This window comes from Leucopleurus acutus, assembly GCF_964270905.1.
Source record: "Leucopleurus acutus genome assembly, chromosome: 15".
Lineage (NCBI taxonomy): Eukaryota > Metazoa > Chordata > Mammalia > Artiodactyla > Delphinidae > Leucopleurus > Leucopleurus acutus.
Window position 1 is genome coordinate 42,735,003 of NC_139157.1, and position 21,616 is coordinate 42,756,618.

A 21,616-nucleotide genomic window follows, 5' to 3' on the forward strand; every position below is an offset into this window, starting at 1 on the left:
TTATGGACTGAATCGTGCCCACCAAGATTCCTTCATATGTTAAGCCTTAACCTCCAATGTGATTGTATTTGGAGATAAGACCACTAGGGAGGTAATGAATGTTAAGTGAGGTCAAAAAGGTGGGGCCCTAATTTAACAGGACTGGTGTCATAAGAAGAAGAGACACCAGAGATATCTCCCCTTTCCATGTGTGTGCACACAGACGAGAGGCCATGTGTGGACACGGTGAGAAGGCAGTTCTCTGCAAATCAGGAAGAGAGGCCTCACCAAAATCCAGCCCTTACAGCATCTTGACCTTGGGCTTCTAGCTTCCAGAACTAATTTTCTGTTGTTTAAGTCACCCAGCCTGTGGCATTTTGTTATGGCTGCCCAAGCAGATGAATACAAATACTTTATTGAACCTATTACCATTCTAGACATTGTTTGTGAGTAGACTGTGCTAAGGGAATCTTACGTAGCTTTGAATGCTATAGTAGAAAGAGTACTGGACCAAAATAAAAAATTGATTGACCCAGGTGCAATCAGTTCTGGTTCTGCCACTTCCTATATGTGTGAACCTGACAGTCACTTCACCCCTATAAGCCTGAGCTCCCTCACCTGTAAAAGACTAAATTCTGTCTCAAGGCACTCACAGCTTGAGAATTCTGATTATAAATATCCAGGCAATGTCAGTGGGTGTAAATGATTAAGCATCATTAATCTTTGTTAGAGAGAACTGTGGTCTAACACATTAGAAGAATTGAAGCCCCACACGATAGCAAGGAAATTCATATGAATTCCCTTATTTCTGCGCATCTGTGCATATATACTTGGGATACCTGTCAATGTGCCAAGAAGTACTAGAAACCACAATATTAACAGGCTTTTCTCCAAGGAATATCAATGTTATAAAGATTTGGGGAGAAGAAAATGTGGACATAAAGCAAGTAATGTAAAATTTGCACAATAGTTTAAGCTAAAACATGGCACTCTGGAGAAAGTTTTAGCTTCTGATGGGCATCTTTGCTCACCCACTCAGATCTCTACTGTTTCTTTCTCTGCCATTAGGGGTATTTTGATGAAAAGCCTTGTAAAATACTACAGCTGATAAGTCTTACCAATTAGAACAGCAACTGATTTGGATGGGGTTGTAGATTTATTTGCAAGTAGATCATTTTCACAAGTAGATTGATAGAGAGGAAAAAAAAAATTATTCTACAGTCCCACCTCTATCCCCAATCAGGCAATTCTCAAAAGCATGCAGTATGCTAACACATATATATGGAATTTAAGAAAAAAAAAGAATGTCATGAAGAACCTAGGGGTAAGACAGGAATAAAGACACAGACCTACTAGAGAATGGATTTGAGGATATGGGGAGGGGGAAGGGTAAGCTGTGACAAAGAGAGAGAGTGGCATGGACATATATACGCTACCAAATGTAAAATAGATAGCTAGTGGGAAGCAGCCACATAGCACAGGGAGATCAGCTCGGTGCTTTGTGACCACTTAGAGGGGTGGGATAGGAAGGGTGGAAGGGAGGGAGACGCAAGAGGGAGGAGATATGGGGATATATGTATATGTATAACTGATTCACTTTGTTATAAAGCAGAAACTAACACACCATTGTAAAGCAATTATACTCCAATAAAGATGTAAAAAAGAAAAAAGAAAAGAAAGACACCGCAGGGATTGTGGTCCTCGGAGAAAACTGAATGTAACCAAAGCACAGCTCTTTTCAGGAAGGCTATTTTAGGGACATCTGTGGTAATTACAGTGCCAGTTTACATTTCCCCTACTGGTTTCCCTTTGGTCTTGGTGAGACTGTCCCTTAGCCAAAGGCAAACATGTGACTCAAGCCGGATTAGCCTCTCCCTCTGGGGATGTGACTCTTCAGAAGAGGGAAGCTACCACTGCTAATAGTGGGAACACTTCATTCTGCAGAGAACCCTGAAGAAACTTAGGGACTCTTCATTACTTCTTCTGCCTGGGGCCCAGGAGCAGATCTGATCCCCGTCCTTTCCAGATTCTCCAGATTTTCCTTTGATTCTGTGAGCTATTCCCAACCTTTCCAATAAATTCTTTCTTGCTTAAGTTGGAGTCAGTTTTTATTACTTATAAACAAAAGCCTGTAGTGTAGGTCTATAGGTACCAGCTTCATACACAAAATCATCACTTTTTATTTGATAAAATGAACTACTCTATTTGCAGGAAGTTAGTTAGATAGAGATTTTATTGGGCATTACTATTTGTCTAGGTTTCAGTATAAAATACAAACAAATTACTTTTAACATGGAAGGAATCTTACATCTTCTGACCATTCATTTCTACTTTCTTCCCCCCACCTCAACTTGTCTTAACTCTCACTTCATTCTTAAAAAGAAAGAGAAAAACTTATAAAAAGAATCTTGTATATCTAAATTTATTATATATTTCTGCTTAAGATATTGAACATTAAAAAAGTTTTTTTCTGGGCTTCCCTGGTGGCGCAGTGGTTGAGAGTCTGCCTGCTGATGCAGGGGACACGGGTTCGTGCCCCTGGTCTGGGAGGATCCCACATACCGCGGAGCGGCTGGGCCCGTGAGCCATGGCCGCTGAGCCTGCGCGTCCGGAGCCTGTGATCCGCAACAGGAGAGGCCATAACAGTGAGAGGCCCACGTACTGCAAAAAAAACACAAAAAAACAAAACAAAACAAAACAAACACAACTTTTTTTCTGGAGCACAGAGGATTTTTAGGGCAGTGAAACTACTCTGTGTGATATTATAGTGGTAAATACATGTCATTATATATTTGTCCAAACCCAGAGTATGTACAACACCAAGAGTAAACCCTAATGTAAACTATGGACTTCAGGTGATTGTGACCTGTCAATAGAGATCCATCAGCTGTAACAAATGTTCCATTCTGGTGGGACATGTCGTAATGGGGCAGGCTATGTTTGTGTAGGGGTAGGAGTTATATAGGAAATCTCTGTACCTTCCTCTCAATTCTGCTGTGAACCTAAAACTGCTCTAAAAATGAAGTCTATTTTAAAAAAAGAAACAAAACCTTTTTCTAAACTGTAAGCTAAGCTCATCCTTAATCTATCTCATAATCATAATAATCATCATCCACGTTGATTCTGATGCTGGCGTGCTCTTCAGGCTTTGGCTTCTTTTTGGTCTCTTTGCTGTTCTCGGTCAGATGCAAGTGATGCTCACATTGCCTCATTATCTTCTTGGAAGACATCCAGCTCTCCCCTTGTTGTTCAGCTGGTGCCGCACATTGTCCTCCCCTCACATCTGTGCCCTTGGCCTTCAGGACCTCCCTGGCTCTCAGGAGACTGCAGGTGCAATTCCACGGATTTCCATCCAGATACAGATGCCTGAGGCGAGGCAACACCTCCAAGGCTTTGAGGTCTAAGGCAGAGATCTTGTTGTTCCTAAGGTTTAGAACCTGAAGCTGCTTCAGATCCTTGAGCTCCCTCTCAGCAATATCCTGGATGGCATTGCCTTTTAGGTCCAGCCTTGCTAAGGTTGCCGGGAGCCTGCAAAAGCATGGAAACAGGATGTGAAAGGAGGCTGTGACCATCATTCCATAACTGCCTAGGCAACTCAGATTGAGCAACACCCACCTTTTCTGTACCATTCTGTTTCCTCTGAAGCTAGAAAGCAAGCTTTATTTTGTAAAGTTAATTAAAAGTGCAAACCTCAGTCTTATCTATAGGTCTTTAACACTTTCTCATAGGTCTTATTTTCTAGCCCTCTGATTTTTCTGGTTCCTAGCCATAAACTCTTTAATTTTTCATTTCAAATTGGATCATGTAACAAATTGATAAGGAAAATAGTAAGTTCCCAACTTTTTAGTTGGCAGATGCCATGAATCAATAATTTATAGGAAAGGTAAAAATATTGAATAAAAATATGAAAAGGTTGTTCTTCATGAATATAAAAGATGCAATGTTAGAAATTAGAGCATCATTTTGAATTTAAATTTTAAAATTCATTTCTGATGAGGGTGTAGTGAGGTAAGAACTTAAACTCTGCTAGTGGGAGTATAAACTGGTACCATTTTGGAAACAATTTGGTAACATGCATCGAATTTAAATAACGTCATGCCTTTCAGCGTAGGAGATAATAGGAGAAGTGAATAGAGATTTATTTAAAAATATGTCATACATTTGATCATATTTATAACAGCAAAAAATGATAAAGGGCTAATGTCCACTAATATGGAAATTAAGAGATAATGGACTATTATGTGATCATAAAAATCATATTTTCAAATAATTTTTAAAATACCAATTCTATAAAAAAGCTTTTCTGACTATGGCTTAAAAATCCAGAAGCTGGGGCTTCCCTGGTGGCGCAGTGGTTGAGAGTCCGCCTGCCGATGCAGGGGACACGGGTTCGTGCCCCGGTCCGGTAAGATCCCACATGCCGCGGAGCGGCTGGGCCCATGAGCCATGGCCACTGAGTCTGCGCGTCCGGAGCCTGTGCTCCGCAACGGGAGAGGCCACAACAGTAAGAGGCCCGCGTACCGCAAAAAAAAAAAAAAATCCAGAAGCTATAAAAGATCAATAAATCAACTACATTAAAAATCACAGAAAAAGAAATTGTATATGGCAAAAGACATATGCAAAATCAAAAGAAAAATGATACACTGGGGGAAATATCTGCACTTTATATCCCAAAGAGCCAATCTCCCTAATATGTAAAGGACTCTTACAAGTTGAGAAGAAAAGGTTTTAAAATAAGTCTAAAAGTGGGCAAAAAGTATGAATGGAAATCCACATAAAAGCAAAGCCTTAAAAATGGGCAGAAGACCTAAATAGACATCTCTCCAAAGAAGACATACAGATTGCCAACAAACACATGAAAGGATGCTCAGCATCACTAATCATTAGAGAAATGCAAATCAAAACTACAATGAGATGTCATCTCACACCAGTCAGAATGGCCATCATCAAAAAATCTACAAACAATAAATGCTGGAGAGGGTGTGGAGAAAAGGGAACATTCTTGCACTGCTGGTGGGAATGTGAATTGGTACAGCCACTATGGAGAACAGTATGGAGGTTCCTTAAAAAACTACAAATAGAACTACCATATGACCCAGCAATCCCACTACTGGGCATATACCCTGAGAAAACCAAAATTCAAAAAGAGTCATGTACCAAAATGTTCATTGCAGCTCTATTTACAATAGCCCAGAGATGGAAACAATCTAAGTGTCCATCTTCGGATGAATGGATAAAGAAGATGTGGCACGTATATACAATGGAATATTACTCAGCCATAAAAAGAAACGAAATTGAGCTATTTGTAATGAGGTGGATGGACCTAGAGTCTGTCATACAGTGTGAAGTAAGTCAGAAAGAGAAAGACAAATACTGTATGCTAACACATATATATGGAATCTAAGAAAAAAAATGTCATGAAGAACCTAGGGGTAAGTCAGGAATAAAGACAGACCTACTAGAGAATGGACTTGAGGATATGGGGAGGGGGAAGGGTAAGCTGTGACAGGGCGAGAGAGAGGCATGGACATATATACACTACCAAACGTAAGGTAGATAGCTAGTGGGAAGCAGCCGCATAGCACAGGGAGATCAGCTCGTGCTTTATGATCGCCTGGAGGGGTGGGATAGGGAGGGTGGGAGGGAGGGAGACGCAGGAGGGAAGAGATATGGGAACATATGTATATATATAACTGATTCATTTTGTTGTAAAGCAGAAAATAACACACCATTGTAAAGCAATTATACTCCAATAAAGATGTTAAAAAAATAAATAAATAAAATAAAAAATAAAAGGAACTTATATTCTCAGAAAAAAAGAGAAAAGCCTTTAAGTCTTCAGCCATACTCAGAATAGAGAAATGAAGAATAAAAACACACAGAGATTCCATTTCTCACCTATCAGATTGGTAAAATGTCTTAATCCTTAGCAATACATTCTGTGGGCAAAGCCATGAAGAAGCAGACAATCTCATACATAGCTTGGTGGGAGCTGAAAATGGCATGGCTCCTGTGGAGAATTTAGCAAAGCCTAACAAAATAATGTGCATTTACCCTTCGACCCAGCAATTTCATTTCTAGGTAAAATCTCTGAAGATGTGATATTTTATATCCACAAACATATCCATATTTTACATCCACAAACATAAAACAGCACATGTGTATTCCTTATGGTATTATTTATAATAGCAAAAGACTGTAAACAACCCAGTACAACAGTAAAGAACTACTATGCAGCCTTGAAAAAGAAAGAGGCTGGTCTCTATGAATTACCCATAAAATGATTTCTAGAAAGTATTGTTAAAGGGAAGAAAAACAAGAAGTGGAATAGTGTATGTAGTATCTTAGTTTTTGTGTAAGAGGGAAATAAGAATACATGTACACATTTTGCTTGTTTTTGAAAAAAAAGAAAAAAGATAAACCAGAAGTGAATTAAAATAGTTACTTATTGGGAGTGTTTGGTTCCATATGGTTTTAACTTTTGAATCATGTTAACGTTTTACGTAAAACAAATAAAAACAAAACCAAGCCCTAAAATTGAAGACAAGCCAAAACAAACAAATCTAATTAACTAATCAAATGTTTATGTTGGTAATGTAACCATATAAAATAAAGAAAAAGTACTCTGAATAGCATTAGTAGAGATAGCTAAGCCTTAGACTCTAAAGACAAAAGGATCTGCAAAGAAATTTCTTGCAGTATATTTATTGTTAATATTACTCTTAGTAATACAATTCGAAACTTTTTAATGAATACTGTAAGATAAAGAAAATAAGTAAATATATTAATCTTGTTAGGAACCAAGATTTTCATTGTAAGAGAAAAAGATACAAATATAAAATAAGAGAAGAAAAAACTCTCTCTAATGTTAATATGAAGTGGAAATACCAATGTGAATTTATGATTTTAAAAAATATATATCTTCTACCTCTGTATACTGAAAGGACCTAAAAGCAATATTATACACTAGTAGCAATGTGATCCCAATAGCATAAGCTCACTGAACACACAGATCTTAGTTCCAGAATTCCAGTCGCTACTTAAAAGAAGCAAGGCTTCAATAAAAAACAAGGTCCTACTGTTTAGCACAGGGAAGTATAATCAATATCCTGTGATAAACTATAATGGAAAAAATATGGAAAGGAATATATATATGTATAACTGAATCACTTTGCAGGACAGCAGAAATTAACACAACATTGTAAATCAACTATACTTCGATAAAATTAAAAAAAAAAAAGAAGCAAGACTTCTTGGAAAAATGGCTAATTCCACGTCTGGGGCAAGGTAAGCTGGAATGTCTGAACTGGAATGCAATGAAGTGTTCAAAGATTAGTGGAACACCTATCATGATGGTTGCTATCAAAAATCCAGAAAATAACAAGTGTTAACAAGAATGTGGAGAAATTGGAAACTTTGTGCCCTGTTGATGGGAGTGTAAAATGGTACAGTCAATATGGAACACAGTATGGGTGGTTCCCCCCAAAATTAAAACTATACTTGCATATGATCCAGCAATTGCACTTCTGCATATATACTCAAAAGAATTGAAAGCAAGGTCTCAAAGAGATATTTATACACCCATATTATACTCCCATATTGAATTCACAGTAGTTAAAATGTGGAAGCAGTCCAAGTGTCCACTGATGGATGAATGAATAAGCAAAATACAAAATACAAGTACATACAATGGAATATTATTCAGCCTTGAAAGGAAGGAAATTCTGACGCATGCTACAACGTGAATAAGGATATTATGTTAAGTGAAAAAAGCCTGTCACAAAAAGATAACTACTGTATGATTCCACTTACATAAGATATCTAGAGTAGTCAGATTCATAGAAACAGGAAGTAGAATGGTGGTTGTCGGGGGTGAGGGGAGGAGGGAAATGAGGAGTTGTTTAATGGGTGCAGAGTTTTGGTTTTGCAAGATGAAAAAGTTCTGGAGACTGGCTGCACAACAATGTGAAGATACTTAACAATATTGAATTGTACACGTAAAAATTAATAATTGTACACATAAATTTTATGTTATGTGTATTTTACCCCAAGTTTATAAAAAGAGAGGTAATGGAATCATGTCTCATGAACATAGGAACCAGCTTGGAGGGGCTCCCACTAGCGAAATTTGGGGAAATTTGAGCACCAAAAGAGACTAGCAACTATAAATGATCATAACACACTGAATGAATTAAGATCCCTGGGTCCATAGTGATACTTGGAAAAAATAGAAAAGGGAAACTGGAGAGAAAAACCACACTATAATGTTAAATGGAAAAAATAGAAAAAAAATTGACTGATCTCAAATACATAAAAACAAATTATCGCTAGGCATAGGTTCTGGTTGAACAGTTATGGGTGACTTTTTTATTTTTCAGCACGCTAAATTTTCAACTTGAACAGGTATTTCTTTATAATCAGGAAAAAAAAATTTTAACCGTGGATACCAATTTGAAAAATGTCATGCTAACGCCTGTTGATAAAAAATAAATAATAATCACAATTGTGAACTGAAAATCTTTCTGCTAGTCAACAACTTTATATTAAGTGCTATTCTCTTTGTGAAGTACACGAAGTGAGAAAGCTTTATAGGAAAAAAGTCCCTTGAAATACCATCTGAATGCTATCTTCATACAGTGTGAACATATTAGATGTACATTTCATTCTTTTTAGTATTTAGTGAATTTTTTTGTGGTGGTCCCTGTCATATGATTGTTATGTCAAAGAGAAAAAAGCAAATGAATTTAAACATATTTTATGACAATATTACCTTTTGTTTGTTATAGTATTATTCTCATATGAATTTCATTCTGAAACATTAATCTCTTAGGTTATTGGCACTTAGCCTAAATTTTGCCCTTGTTTTTTTCTTTGATACTTACATTTTATATTTATATATATTTACGTTCATGTATTTTTTTTTTTTTTTTTTGTGGTACGCGGGCCTCTCACTGTTGTGGCCTCTCCCGTTTCGGAGCACGGGCTCCGGACACACAGGCTCAGCGGCCATGGCTCACGGGCCCAGCCGCTCCGTGGTATGCGGGATCTTCCCGGACCGGGGCACGAACCTGTGTCCCCTGCATCGGCAGGTGGACTCTCAACCACTGCGCCACCAGGGAAGCCCTACGTTCATGTATTTTATATTTGTATTCCTCTCCTAAACCGTATAATACATATACATACATAAGTACTTGTGCTTTTGAGTATTTTAAAGTCTTACTTGTTTAAAGTGCTTTCTTTTTCATTGGAATTAAATTTACCTAACAAAGCAGATTAATTTACCAGGGAAAATCACTTCACACATGTTAACAGTTTGATAAAAGCTTCTGCAAAGACATTTCTCTCAGTCGGTTTACTGTGAATACCACTAACAATTTTCAAATTGGTATCCACAGTTTAAATTGAATTTGAAGTTAATCCCTAAGACAATGTAATTTTGTGCACACACCAGCTTATACAAGGTACATCTCTAAAAGTTATACAGGAAATCTCTTGTGCATAGCTTTTTTTTTTTTTTTTCAAGGAAAAATGGCCTGTTAATAGGTGGTGAGGCAGTAAGTGAGGCTCTGTAACTATTGAGAGTACAGGGAGCACAGGGAGCACATCTGAGGAAAGATACGGCAGAGTAAACCAGAGAGTCAAGTCTACTTATTAAGACTCGAGTTCTAACTTTGGCTATTCTATTCACCAGCATGTGACTTTAGGTAAGTTATTTAGCTCTTAAAACTTCTGATTTTCCACTATATAGATGAAAGTGCTCAGTACACAGAAGTTACATAAAAATGTTAGTAATGAAAATGAGCAAGCCAAGCTTTCTTTTAAACAAATACAGTTATTCAGTTCTGGGCTGGGCAGCCAAAAACTGTACCTGGTCTTAGGAGTACCTTTTTTTTTCTTTCATGTTTCTATGGATAACCAAAATGGCACTGTAAGAGAAGTCACTAATTTCCTCCTTCTGTGACCTTTGGGTAGTCATTTATTGCTTTGATATAATTTATCTTTATAAGTCTGATTTATACAAAAAGGTAGCCCTGATTTTAAGACAAACATATGTCTAGAAATGCTATTTCTTCTTTCGGCAGTGTCGCTTTTCAGAGTAAAAAAGGGGCGCACCCCCGTTATGTCTGTATGTGGCACTTGAGTAAGAGAAAATGCTGACTGGCTTCATCAGGTTGTAGAAAGCTATCCTGGATTTGAATTATCCAGATTGTGAATAAAGAAGGGGTGATGTAACTTACATTTGCTCCCCGAGCTGCAGCTTGGTGAAATGAGAAGCAGCAAGAAGCAAGACCCAGGTCTTGGGTAGACTAAATTCTAAGTAGTGGAGTGTATTGTTGATAGCAGAGTAAACCTCAGAGGGCGAGGGTGCAGTGCCTAAAATTCCCAGGCCCTGGGGTTAGACTATTGTATTTAACCCTGACTCCAAAATTTATTGACCATATGACTTCCAGCAAGTTTCTTGATACCTCTTAACCTTAATCTCTAATCTGTAAAATAATAGGTAAAACAGTGTACCTACCTTCACAGGATTGTTGTAAGGGAGTAACGGAATAACATGTATATTCATTCCCTGCTGAGCTTAGTAAGCACTTAGTAGATGTTAGGTATTGTTTCTATCTCAGTTAGCATATTTAGGCAAATGGGGTAGATATTTTAATTCATGTGTGCCTAAAACAATATACCATTATTTTCCTGATGAAATGTAGATTGCAGCATGGTAGACAGAGGAAGGGATTTGTGGAAACAGTTTGTGATAGGATACACAACGGGCGACTAACAGGTTAGGTTAGGTTAGCAACTAGCACAGATAGGTTGCCTGTGTTTAGAGTTTATTTATAGAACACTGAATTTTAAAGTGTAGTTTTGTGTATGAATAAGAAGCATTCAAATAAAAAGAAAGAGTGTAATGTTTAAAGCTCATAAATAAAAGTCTCAAAATTCAAATATAAGGAATAGATTGTATTGTGTTTTAATTCTTTATGGGAGGAAAACCACGGGAAAATTTTTTGGGGTCCTTCCCACTTTCCAATTTAAAGAAAAGTTGGGGAATGGTGGTTTGGGAAGCGGTGGTCCTGATGGGGAATTTAAAAATCACTCTCTAGGGCTTCCCTGGAGGCGCAGTGGTTGAGAGTCCGCCTGCCGATGCAGAGGACACGGGTTCGTGCCCCGGTCTGGGAAGATCCCACATGCCGGGGAGTGGCTAGGCCCGTGAGCCATGGCCGCTGAGCCTGCGCCTCCGGAGCCTGTGCTCTGCAACGGGAGAGGCCACAACAGTGAGAGGCCCATGTACCGAAAAAAAAAAAAAAAAAATCACTCTCTACAGGAACATTGCTCTCATAACAGGCCAGGTTCTTTGACAAAGCAGACAGTTGTGTTGTTTCATTTAAGCCTCATAGGAAAAGCCCCCTGGTATCTTCTTTCTTGCCCCATTGTCCTTTCCCAGTAGTTCTCAAACCTGGCTACACATTAAATTCATCTGGGGAGTTTTTAAAAAATACCGATGCCTGGGCCACAACCCTAGGGTGTCTGATTTAATTGGTTTGAAATGAGGTCTAGGCATGAGTAGGCTTTATAAAAGTTCTCCAGATAATTCCATCGTAAAGTCAGACTTGAAAATTAGGGTTAGCTCAGGCTTGCAATTCCATTATACACTCTGTTGGGTAGAAACTTTGTGCTTTCTGTAGTCACTTATTAAAACACAAATACCCTGGCAGGAGTAAATAATTAAGCTATTTTTCACTCATTAAACTTAGCAGGATTACTTCACCAAATGCTTTCTAAAGGTCACCCGAATAGAAAAGCCCACCGAGTTCACAGTTTTGCCCATGGCTGTCATAGCCTGCTGAGAATCCTTATGTGATACAGTCACTCCCTAACCTGTCTGATGAGTTTTTATTTGATACATGACTTTTTGTTTGGAGGAGGAGCATGCAGTAATAGAAAATAAGGCTTGAATATAGTAGAGAAATTATTTAAATAACAACAAGAATTAGAGTCCTGAAATACTGCCCGCATGTTCTTGTCTTCAGGGCTGTTCTGTCTAGAACACTTTTTCCCCCAGACAGCTTCACAACTAAATCCCTCACCTCCTTCCAGTCTTTGCTCAGAGCTTACCTTTTCAGGAGGGTTACCATGCTTACCTCATTGAAAATTGCAACCATCCACCCTCGTTCACTGTAGTCCTGAACCTGGTAATCCTGCCTGCCCCTTTTTGTTGTTAATTATAACACCTAACACTATCTCAATATTATATACTTTACTTACATATTATGTTGTCACTCTTTCCCTGCTAGAATTTAAGCTGTACAGAACAAGAAGTTTTACCTCTTTTGTTACACTGATGTATCCCAAGTGCCTGGTAAAGTACCTGGCACATGGTGAATGCTCAAAACATACTTGTTGAATTAAATTAATTGTATGCACATGCTCAGGCATTAAGAGAAATTGATTACTTTCAAATTATCCTCAATATATAATTTAAAATACTGATTTCAGTTCAAAAAATCACCTTTCGATGTTTTGCATTGGGTACAGTGCAAAAAAAATGAATATCTGTCCATATCAGATAATTTTTTCCTTTCTCATTGATAAGAAAAATTATCATAATGAACACTGATAATAAGTAAATCAAGTGCCACAGGATTCTACAGAAGCCAGAAGCTGGTACATTAATTATGAGAAATTTGATAACAATAATAGGGCAGGAAGCATTTTTTTCTATAGTGCTGAAAGGAAAAAGAATCCACTAATAGACACATTTAATAAACAACATAATATCTTTTTTAGGAGAATAATAGTATTTATTCTACTGTTTTTTAATTCTACTTTAAAATGTGGAACATGTGATAAAGTTTAAATAAATAGGATCAATTAATGTACAGGTACAGTGGGTTGGGTATAGAAGGAGGGATATTTGGAAGAGAAATTAAGTGTCAGAGTATGAGGGTGTGTGTGTGTTTGTGTGAGCGAGAAAGAGAACAGAAGAAACAACCAAAAACAGAAGTAAGATGGACACAAATTGTCTCACACACTCACAGACAGACATCCAGAGAAATAAGCAGCATCCCTTAAGCCCTTTAAAAATCACAGCACTGAGAAGAACATGAGGCTCCCAATACATAATTCAAAATAAATACAATGTTAGATTACAGAGTTTTGATTTTTTTCACCACAAATACTACTTCAATGCTTTTCAAAAATATAAATGTATTACTACATTCCCCCCAACCCCACCCCACCTCATTTTTTCCTGGTGTCCTGCTTTGCTAGTGGTTAAGCACATGCCTAGTCAGCCTGTTGCTAGATCCAGGCCATATACTTAGAAACCAGAACACAGTTTTACAAGTAACATCCCCCTATGATGTTTGTTACCATACGTCCCCAGAGTGACATTGCATATTTTCAAATACAGATGTCCCCTGTTGGTGTCTTGTCCTACAGGCAAGATAAGTTAAGTTAGTGCAGGGGTCAGCTTGAGGGTTGGAGATTCCAAACCCCTGTTTAAATTCCACCCCTGAACCCTTGGATAGCCTTGATCAGATACTTTATGTATGCTTGGATGACTTTTCTTGCTTGTATAATGTACTTAGTTGTCCCAGTTTTTGGAAAACTTTTTTAGTAGTTACTGTAAATGGCAACGCTCACTTACCGTAGAGGTATAGACAAGAGCAGGTTCTGCTCCAGGGCCAGGTTGGAGAGCTGGGAACACCTTTGCAGGGCTCCAGCTTCAAACAAGCTGACAATGTTGTTGTCCAGAAACAAATGTTTCAAATCTCGGAGGTCCTGGAAGTCTTGTGCTGTAACTTTCTGAATCAGATTGTTGCTGATATCAAGCTTTTGTAGCCTTGCTGGTAGTCTGAGGGGCAACGTTTGAAGCTGGTTTTGGGACAGCTCAAGGGTAGTTAAATTGGCAAGGAGCTGTGCCCCATCTATGGAAGAGAGTGAGTTTTCTGACAGGTAAAGATGGGAAAGATTCTCCAAATGTTTCATATCTTGAAACCTTACCACTTTGAGCCGGTTTCTCTCCATTTTTAATGAGAGCAAGGATTTGGGCAGGTTAATAGGAATTTTAGTCAGAAAGTTACTACTGAAACTGAGAAACTGCAAAGACTGAAGAGAAGTGAAGAAGCTAGCTGGTATGAGATGTAGCTTATTATTCTCCATGCTCAGATGTTTCAGATGGGGAAGTGCCAGTGGTCCATTCACAGACTCGATATTGTTGCTGTCCAACACCAAGCTTTGCAAACTGACAAGAGAAGAGAGCATGCTGGGAGGGAGAGAAGAGATCAGATTGTTTTTCAGTTCAAGGATTTTTAATTTCTTCAGTCCTTCAAAATCAGATCCGTGAAGGACATATATTGAATTATCATTTAGTTTTAACACTTCAAGACTGGCTGGGAGAGCACTGGGGACCTGTCTTAACTTATTTTTCCAGAGTTCCAAGGTCTTCAAAGTACTCAGAGTCTTGAAAGTGTCATTTTCTACCGACTCTGTTCCACTGGCCAGCAGAATAAAATCTTCTAGAGCTGACATTTGGGTGAAGTTAGACAGCTACAAAAAATTCAGGGATGGGGAATGGGGGAGAAAAGCAGTAAATTAGGATTATTGTAAGAAAAAAAAAGCCATATACGTTACCATTCAATACTAATGATACTTCAGATTTCCCTTCAGGATCTATTTAAATATCTCTTGGAAAAGGATAGAAACTCAGGTTCTGACCATTTTTATTCATTTGTTAACAGTATAAGATGTCTAAAATATTTTAAGCACTTTCACACACTATTGGTACACATAAAGTTGGCCAACTTTTGCTGCGTATTCTTTGACCCAGCAAATTTACTTCTAGGTAGAAGTACTTAAAAATTGCACAATGATTTATGCAATAGGCTGTTCTTGGTTGCATCATCTTGTAATAGCCAAAAAAGAAACAATCTGGAAATATTTCACCAAACTATAGAGTTTCTAACTCTAGGGGATAAAATTATAAGGAATTTTCATTATCTATCTACATTTTGCAATGTTTAGTTTTTTTAAATTATAAATTACCTTTTTAACAATTTAAGCATTAAAAGTAAAAAAATTTTAATGTCCTAGATACTGCTATCAATAGAATGGGCCTATCAGAAAAACATTTTCAACTGTATAATAGTTTGGAAAACTAGCCTCGTTGTTCCTACCGGCCAATTTATGCTTCACTGATGAAAAAGGTTCATGAAGAAACAAACAGGATACATGTGTCTCCATCTCTGTAGAGCAAGGAGTCCATTCATGCATATATCCCAGACCTAATGCTATTCCTCTCCTAGATATTAGAAATTACCAAATCTGCTGTACTTTCTCCATGGTTTGCAAGTTCAAGCACCCCTATCTCTCCACATATCCTCCAAACTCCTCCTAGGTGGACATCCACCTCTTTTCTAGGATGATGTAATTTGGTATTTGGTTCTCAGAGTAAAATCATGTTTAGGCAAAAAGAAGAATTGTTCCAGATTTTCCTGAGCTTGGTAAATCTTCACAAAACTTTCAACCTGCTTTAGAATTCAATTAAGCTGGAATTTTCAGTGCACACTTTTATGTCTTACTATCTACAGTTTCTAAATGTTGGATTTAATTGTGAAGTTGAGCTCTTTTGTAACATCAATACATGATTAATACCTTAAAAGTGGGTTAATTTTGCATCACATATTTGTTACAGGTATTTATATTCTGGGAAGACACGTGATGTGAATTATGGTATATTTTAAAGTATCTCCTAATATGATATTCTAGCTGAAGAATCTCATGTTTAAAACTCCATAAACAGATATTTTTAATTATAATAGTTTTGACTTATATATTGGCTTATATATTGCTACTAACATTTGATATTTTCTTAATGATTAATCAGATGTATTAATTAGTCTTAATCCCAAGATCAATAGCTTTTTTTTTTGCATTTGTTGAGCATCTACAAGTTCCAAGTACTTTTTTATGTGTTATCATTAATTCTAATAACCCTGAAAGTTTGGTATCATCAAACTTGAAAGTTTGTTATCGTCAAACTTGAAAGAGTTGAGAATTTCAACAAAGTCCATTGGACTCCAAAGCCCTTTCTTCCTCAACTTATCATTTTCTAATACATTTTCCATTGCCTGTGGTCTATAATTAATGTTTTTCAAAAAAGACTCAAGATCTGGACACAGATCATAGAGTTTTAGAAAAGCAAAAATTTTAGAGATTATCTAGTCCAAATCTTCCATACAAGGAATGATGCCAAAAAAAAATTAAATGACCTGTCCAAGATTCAGTGTTGTTTAATCTGTTCTTCATTCTGAAGTACCTTTTTCTAGGCTTTCTTTCATGTAAAGTCATAATTGACTCTACACATAGCTTTTCACCTTTGGGACTGTTGATCTCCCACAAAAAAGACCTTGGTGTTGCAAATGCTTCTACTTCTATCTGAGTGACCACAGACCCTAAAAGATTGCTGACTATGTAGCAAGTCTCGGAGATGACATGGATCTGAATGGGCAATTTCTATGGGGACTAGACAAAGAGTGGTGTCAGAGCTTCAATTTGTCTTCATTTCTATTTGTAAAGTATATAGACTAGCTAATAGTAAATACGGGTCATTTTCTTAACTGAATCCAGTGAATAGTTGTTTCCTATTATTAAGCATAGAGAACCTTTGCTCTTTATCAGGTCAATGCAGATTACTTTTGATTATTATTAGTTAAAATGGCCACCATTTTCTAAGAATTTACTATGCTTATCTTTACAAAGATCTATGTGTAAGCATGATTATTCCCTTTTCAATGAGGTAAACTCAAGAAGGCAAAACAAAATGTCCAAGTATGTCTTGCTAGTAAGTGGAAAAGTTCGGCTTCCAACCCAGGTTTACCTTACCCCAACACATATATTTTTAACCTTAGTGTTTATAACATGCATTTAGCTGAAGAGTAGAGAGTTCTGGTGCCACAAACAGTGAGGAAGACCCCCAATGATTTTCAACTTATCAGTTGAGTTTGCAGAGCTGACAAAGGGAAAAAAATTCTGCCAGACCTGTTTTTCCATTTCCATGGCCTAAGCAGGGTTGTGCTCAAGAGATGTGGAAAGAGATGCTTTTGCCCTGCAGCTAACCTTGGGGCTGCTGGCAGTTTTTCAACATTGCTTAAAAAGCAAGGCAAGTATGGCTTGGTGTTAACAATTAGGCTTAGGAAGCTTAGCTAAGTAAAATTCCTGCCATCACAGTTGTACAGTTTAGTGAGCCTAATACTTATGTAGATAAAAGTTACTATATAATAAGAAAAGTTTAAAAAGAAAAAAAAAGCAAACCAAGTAAAATGAAATAGAGGGGCAACTTCTGCTGGTTTCCCCATGAAAAGGCTTTGTTTCAGGTTTTAATGCTGGGCAGGCCCTACTTCAAGCATTAGAAGATTACCTGCCTTTCTTAGTCACCTTACAGGTCCAGCGCACACAGGAAACTCACACACCCTCACAGTGACTGCCTCAGACATGTGTGAACCAAGCCAGCAAGGAGTTTGTAAACTATGTTGGAATTTTTTTCTGATGATCAAAGAAACACTTGTTCTCTGTAAACAATTTAAAAATCTGAAAAGTATGGAGAGAATATAAAAAGAATCTATAATTCCCCCACACACTTGTTGATAAACCATATATTTCTTACCCAAGAGGAATTTGAAGTAGCTTCTTCTCTCCACAAAAGATGTAAAGTGCAATTATTTTAATTGACTGCCACCATAAAGACATTTCTATTTGTCCTCTAAATGCTAGAGCTAAAACTATAAAACTCTTAGAAGAAAATATAGGCATACATTTTCATGACCTTGGATTTGGTAAAAGCTGTCTTGGATATGACACCAGGTGTAATCCTCTCCAGCAGCACCCAGCTGTCCAGATATAGGAGAAACAAAGGAAAATGATCACCCTAATGTAAGACTGAGGCTTTGCTGAGTAGGTGTTGAGATAACTAATTGTGGGATGCAAAGAGGGAAGGGTTAGGGAAAGAAGATAGATAAGAAATGAACTGATTATCTGAGAGAAAGTGGGTAGATCTAGGATTAGAAGTCTCCATGAAGTGGAAAGGTAAGTGTAGAGTATGGCAGCTGAAGGGAAAGGACATGATGACCAGAGAGTGGGTAGGGGAATTCAAGATTTTTGAGTGCAGAAGTTTCAGATACAATGAGGATTATGATATAAGCAAGAGAGTAGACGGCTGTGGTGAAGTGGAAATGTAGATAGATACTTTTTATGAGTTCAAGGAGTGGGACGAGGATATTGGACACTGAAGGCACACCAAAAGATGCAGGACTTAGGATGGAGAGGAAGAGTAGGAGCCAGTATGGAAGGGACCAGGGGCACAGTATAAGACACACAGAGGAACAGAGTGTTACAGTCTGATGGCATGCACCTCAAAGAAGTAGGGATTTTTACAGATAAATGGATAAATAAAGTACCTCTTGAAGGCAGGAACTATGAATTTTTACTTTTTTTTCCAGCTGTGCTGCATGGCTTGCAGGATCTTAATTCCCTCACCAGGGATTGAACCTGGGCCATGGCAGTGAAAGCCCAGAATCCTAACCACTAGGCCACCAGGGAACTCCTAGAACTGAATTTTTCATCTTTTATCCCCAGTCTCAAACACAGCATTCACAGACCCAAAGACAGTTGAATTATATGAACAAGTAACTGAAACATTTAAAATTGTGGTGTATATACACATATGTGTGTGTGTGTGTATATATATATATATATATGTTGTGCATATATGCATATATGTGATGTATGTGTATATATATGCACATATATGTGTGTGTATATATATATAATTTCTATTGCTATTAATCTGAAGATCCATTTTAAGACTTTTTACTTTAAATATAGGCACCCAATCTGTAGTTCAAACCAAACAAACAGAATATACATTGCATTCACCAAATGCAAGTAAACTATGGTCATTTAAAGCCTAAGGATTTTTAAAAGAGAAAAGAGAAGGATTATTGGTCAGAGCTTTCTACTTCCTTCACAAAACAATCCTCTCTTTTGCCAACCTTTCTGCTGTGAACTGTGCTTCCTAGAGATAATTAACTGGGTTAAAGTCAGGGAAGTGGCAGTATTGCTGTTCAGTGAACTTAAACCAATGACAAATGAACTCATCCAATAAGTGAATTTGACGAGAGGCATAATTTCATCTTATTGGCTGCAAAGCAGCAGTGTGGGATCATTACCAGGCTTAGTTGACACTCCCGCTCTCGGTATCTCAAGTCCTCAGGACAAATATTTAAGCATCTTGCCCTTTAACCAGGTGTCTTGATTGAATGCTGAGACCTGACAGGGTCAGACCTGCTCTCTGGCATTAGGCACTACTGGATTAGAAGAGGAAAGTAAACAGATGATGACCAGGCAATTGTGCTTATTGAGCCCGAAATAAATACTATGCCACATATTTTAAACTCCCTGTGTTTATGTGCACCTACATTAAAACTTCTTAACCAAATAAAAAGGGAGGGGGAAGTGTCTCTGTTTGAAGGAAAAGTACATTCACCTGCTGACTCTCTGCACCTGGATCACAGACAGGCATTTCCTTATCTTAAGATTTGGGTCAATGAGGGAGAAGCAGTGACCAGTAAAGGCAAACTCAGAGTCATAGAATTTTCCATCTAGAAAGTTCCTGGGATCCCCAATCTAATCCAGCCTTCTCACGTCATAAAGGTAACAAATGAGGTCGGCAGATTTTTTTAACTGCTTGTCTAAGGTAGTTCTATCTCTAGTTAATGAGAAAACTAGAATGAGAACTCTAGTCTCTTGATGCCTTTCAAAATACCAAAGGTCAAAAACAAAAGTTTCGGGCTTCCCTGGTGGCGCAGTGGTTAAGAATCCGCCTGTCAATGCAGGGGATACGGGTTTGAACCCTGGTCCTGGAGGATCCCACATGCCATGGAGCAACTAAGCTCGTGTGCCACAACTACTGAATCCCGCGTGCCTAGAGCCTGTGCTCGGTAACAAAAGAAGCCACCGCAATGAGAAGCCCACGCACCACAACAAAGAGCGACCCCGCCTCACTGCAACTAGAGAAAGCCTGCGCGCAGCAACGAAGACCCAACGCAGCCAAAAATAAATAAGTAAAATTTTTTAAAAAGTTTCTTTGTGTTATACAAGTCAGACAAATCTATAGCACTCTTTTCAGTGCCCTCTGAATAGGTAAGCATGAAAATAGACATCATAATTAAAAGCATGTAGAATGAGAATTGCAGTAATGTGGCAAAACAAAAACACGTATTTCTTCTGTATATGTTTCCACAAAGACACTGATGCCTGGCTGGTTTGTAGAGCTTGTATGAATAATTCTCATATGCTGCATTCACCTTGATAGTCTTATAATGTTCTAAGTATCATCTGCCTTCTATGGCACATACAAAACTACTTTTCCCCTAAAAGGACTTCTTTTTAATATGGGGAGACAAAGGGGCCATATGATCTCAAACTCTTTTTGTTAAGAAAGAGTCATTTCTTTACTTTTACTCTGCAACAACATAATTAGAATTTTCAAAAATAAAAAATTAATTATAGACTCCGATTTTGGGGGGGCTACTTTCCTAAAAAGAAATATCCAGAGGCATATACCCATCTCAGTATACAGAGCAAACAGGTAGCTAGTGCAACTACCCGACTTCATAACCATCACTTTACGTTTTGATTATTTAAATCAAGTTTAACAAACCCACACTTGCCCCTCACCCTATCTCACAAAATAAAATTGCAGTAACTTGAGTGTAGAATGAGTAATTACCTGAAGGTGCTGAATTTTGCTATGACTGACGTAGAGCTTCTTGGTGGTGGAAGGAATACCTGACGGCACCTCCGTTAGCCTGTAGCATTGCACAGACTGCTCTGAATCACAGCTGCATCTTCCAGGACAGTTAGGATCGAAACCATAGCTAAGAGAGAGCAAAACAAAGAAAGCATAAAGCAGACACATCTTCCAAAACAGGGCCTTTCAGGTCGCAGGCGAGTGTTTAGGTGATGCCTCACTCTTTATAACGTGAAATCTGATTATAGAATCTTATGAATGTGTACTCTGTCAATGTAAGAAGACAGGAAAGAAAAAATTCTCAATTTGCCTGGGTTAAAATGTTAGCGACCATTACAAAGAGGAAGGCGCTTAAACATTGATAAGCTGCCTTAATATTTGTAGGTGAGCAAAACCCTATGTTATTTATGGCTTGGAAGGCTAATCTGCAAACACCTCTATTATCTGTAGTTTCCTTGTTTTGTTAAATGTGACACTAGGGAATTAGTGGGAAAAGACAAAGTGCTGTTTTATAGTGGGCTATAAAACCTTTGAATTTTCTGTGACCCTATATTAAAACCATTTTTGTGGAACTGCAATGGGCAGGTGTTTTCTTCTCACATTAACTAGTATGGGAAAATAGGCAGGTTTTCTATTTATTATTGTTGTTTCAATAACATTTTATTGCTAGTGAAACAATGGGAGTACAATGGAGAGATATTTAGAGCCACAGATAACTTGTTCAATTCATCTGTCACTTGATCACTCAAATATCATATATAGAAAATATTTTGTCATTCAAAAATATTGTTGACTCAAATGAGAATAAAACTTAAAACTAGGTCTATT

General features: G+C 37.7%; 1 protein-coding gene across 1 annotated transcript; it reads right to left on the reverse strand.

Annotated features, from left to right (window-relative positions):
* Positions 1-3,059: 3,059 nt before the first annotated feature.
* Positions 3,060-20,956, reverse strand: LOC309971873 (nephrocan-like; the record flags this gene model as incomplete). The annotated part of the gene is made up of 3 exons (XM_082855278.1): positions 3,060-3,507; positions 13,628-14,529; positions 20,768-20,956. 3 exons carry the CDS (start codon positions 20,954-20,956, stop codon positions 3,060-3,062), a joined length of 1,539 nt encoding a protein of 512 aa, XP_082711404.1.
* Positions 20,957-21,616: the final 660 nt, after the last annotated feature.